We start from the raw sequence: 3,244 nt of genomic DNA, 5'->3' as shown, positions 1-3,244 counted from the left end.
TTACCGTTGAGTTCATTTTTCTAGTCGCTGCCTTTACCTAGATTTTTGAGTAATTCAAATTCTGGTCACACTGTAATTTCTATGGATGGCAACACTGAAAATTCTTCCGATTCGTATTTTCAGGTGTAGAATAACATTATCTATTATTGTAGTAAATGACATTTTATTACCTCTTTCCACTTACGAAAAACGGGCAAAAGAAAAATTATTAGTTTTTCAAAAATATTTAGTAGTCTGCCCCCTTAACATTTACTTTTTCTTCCTCAACTTTTCGATATTATAGTTAAAAGGAAAAGTTCACGCCTTTTATTATTACTATGAACACGTATTAAATAAACAGAGTACAAAATAAAAACTTATAATTACTAAATAATATTGAACACTCTTACCTTAGAAAATGTAGAAATTAAATGCAGCCATTTATCTCATAATCTTTTACAAGAGAAGTTTTACACTAAGACACAATACACAGTCACACACACGAAAATAGATATAGTTATTCCAAGTCACTGATGCCGCTGATGTCCAGATCACTGTCACTGTCACTAATTTCACTCTCAGATGAAACGCGAATGATTAACTGCTCCACTTGTGTTTCCATTAATCCATCCCGTTCATGATATTCGGCCTCCACTTTCTTCACATGAGCGCATTTCGAAATCCATTCTGCAGGTGTCATGGATTCCATTTTCTGACGACACAACTGTTCCACATTATTTATATTAAATGCTGTGTTTCGTTCAGCGACCCATCTTTTGACATCCGCCCAAATAAGCTTAATGGGATTAAGATCTGGGTGATACGGAGGAAGGTGAAGAGCGATGTGACCATACTCTTTCAATACTTCGTCGATGACGAACTGTTTCTTCATAGGTTTGTGCCGTCTGATTAGTTCTAGCAGTTCTACCTTCAGCATATTTCCATCATACTGGATGTTCTTCGATCTCAACCACTGCTTCATATCGTCCTTCCTAGAATTTGTATTGGGGCACTTTTCCTGTTCCACATTATGATAAGATGCATTGTCTAGGACTACAACTGACTTTTCTGGTAAATTTGGAATTAGTTGTGTTTTAAGCCATTTTAGGAAGTTCTCAGAATTCATGTCGTGGTGGTAATCACCTGAAACATTACCAGACTTCCACATGAGCAAGGCATGTGGGATGAATCCCATTTCTCCTCCGGCATGAACAATTATTAGTCTTTGTCCCTTACTAATTGGTTTAAACAAACCACGTGATGATGAGTCACTCCAACTCTTACTACTAACATGTGTAGAATGAATATATGTTTCATCAACATACACAACATTCCAACCCTCTTGACGGTATTTAGCAATGTTTCTCAGGTAACAAGCTCTTTGCAACATAATGTCATGTTTTTCAATTAAAGCAGATCTGTTATCTGCAGTCCGTCTCCAGTGAAATCCCAAACGTTTCACAATTCTGCGAAGGCTTCTTTCACTTCCCTGGAATTGTATAGACTCCTGTAACTTTTCTCTGAGGCGACGCATTGTCGGTAGCACTTTTTCAACAATATAAAAGTCATGGATTGTTCTACGAATAACACATTCATCAAAGTGGTCCACGGCAGTCACTGGGTGTTGTCGCTTGCGCTTCCTATTTGGTGTGTGAAATGATGATTGTCCCTTTTCTATTTTTGAACTTTCTTTCAAAATTCGTGACACAGTTCTAGTCGACACTCCTGCTGCCGACGCTGTGCGATTCAGTGCCTGGGCAATGGGAATAGATAAACAACCATTATCTGCTTCACTCTTCATAAAACGGTACACGCTATTGATTATTTCACGCGACTGGCTGTGTAACACCTTGTTGTGAACTTTAGAGTGGACGGGTGGCATGATTCAAAACACAAACTTTGAAACAAGACACTACAAAAGTCGCAATTCTTCGTCTCACAACCCGCAGGCAACACAACAAATAACGATATGAATAGGTCACTGCCCACGCTGCTTTCGTTTGGAACCAGTGCTCAGAGTTGCCAATCGCCTTACGTGCAATATTTCTTTACGCAAATATCAAATTCCACCACACAAAATACTTTTAGTATACTAGATGTATAATAATTTATAACAATAGTGGGTATAGTGCTATAAACAACATTATCTGATAGTGATCTGCTCAGCTTATTGCTTTAAAGGCCTAATGAAAGAATGTACTTCGATCTCAAAATAAATTTCAAGAAAGAAATACACGCAAACATGTCATTATGATTTTTATAATTTCTGCTCTAAGGATTTTTTTCTATCATTAATCCCTCTGTGATTGATTGTACTCAGGGGCGCGCAGAAGAAAATTTTCTATTCGGGCCATCTATATTATGTATGGAATTTCTGCTATTTAACCCTTTTAGGATTTTGGTAACTGTTGTTACCATGGCGTAGTATCCTCTTTGACCGCTTATTTAGGTTCTAGACCAGGTATTTAAGCCGGACTTTTTTATTAGTCAAGTCAAGGATGGACCAAAGAACAGCCCGGATGCGTTGTGAAATCGGATGCTCACCTTGGCAGCGCAACGCCGGAGGACCGTGACTTTTTTTTTTCTGAAGGCAAATTTCAAAAATTTTTCACGCCTTTAGTTTTCAAGATATCAGATTGAAACTTTGCATACGGGTTGTGTGTACCTTTGAGTATTTCTCAAAATTTTCTGGGATTCCTACGCGAAACCAGGACCGAGCCCGAGGCAAGGACGCCGTTTCTCTGTAAATTTGGGGGGCCCATTTAGATACAGAAGGTATATATACATATCTGAGAATTTTAAGACAAATTACATTCAAATTATGCCAAATACTGTATATTCATAAATACAATAGGGGGCCCACATGAGCTTTGGTCCCCCCGCGCCCTAGATTGGCGGCCTTGGCCCGAGGGCCGCAAATGTTCCGAGGGAGAGACTTTTTTAGAAAAATTTACGGTTTTCCCCGATTTTTCCGGTTCAGGTGTATGATACGGACATGTTAGTGGTACCATTGGAAAGGGCTTGTTATACTGAAGGAAAAGGTCGTTGAACCATGACTCTAGGTCAAATAATAATGAGGCAGTACATTTTTGAAGTGTTTCTATCTATCTATCTATCTATCTATCTATCTATATATATATATATATATATATATATATATATATATACGTGAACCCAGGCCCGGGCCAGAGGGACAAAAAAATCTCGATTTTTCTTTTCAAAAAATCTCCCGGTTTTACCAATTTTCCCATTCCTCGTGTATAGT

General features: G+C 38.2%; 1 protein-coding gene across 1 annotated transcript; it reads right to left on the bottom strand.

Moving 5' to 3' along the window:
- Positions 1–496: 496 nt before the first annotated feature.
- Positions 497–1,861, bottom strand: LOC145689588 (uncharacterized). Its single transcript, XM_081763768.1, has one exon. The coding sequence runs from the start codon at positions 1,859–1,861 to the stop codon at positions 497–499; it is 1,365 nt and encodes a 454-aa protein (XP_081619894.1).
- Positions 1,862–3,244: the final 1,383 nt, after the last annotated feature.

The sequence above is a fragment of the Thermobia domestica genome, chromosome 7 (assembly GCF_964235325.1).
Source record: "Thermobia domestica chromosome 7, izTheDome1.hap1.1, whole genome shotgun sequence".
NCBI classification, from domain to species: domain Eukaryota; kingdom Metazoa; phylum Arthropoda; class Insecta; order Zygentoma; family Lepismatidae; genus Thermobia; species Thermobia domestica.
Note: the sequence above shows the minus strand (reverse complement) of the source record. Positions and strands in the feature narration are given on the sequence as shown.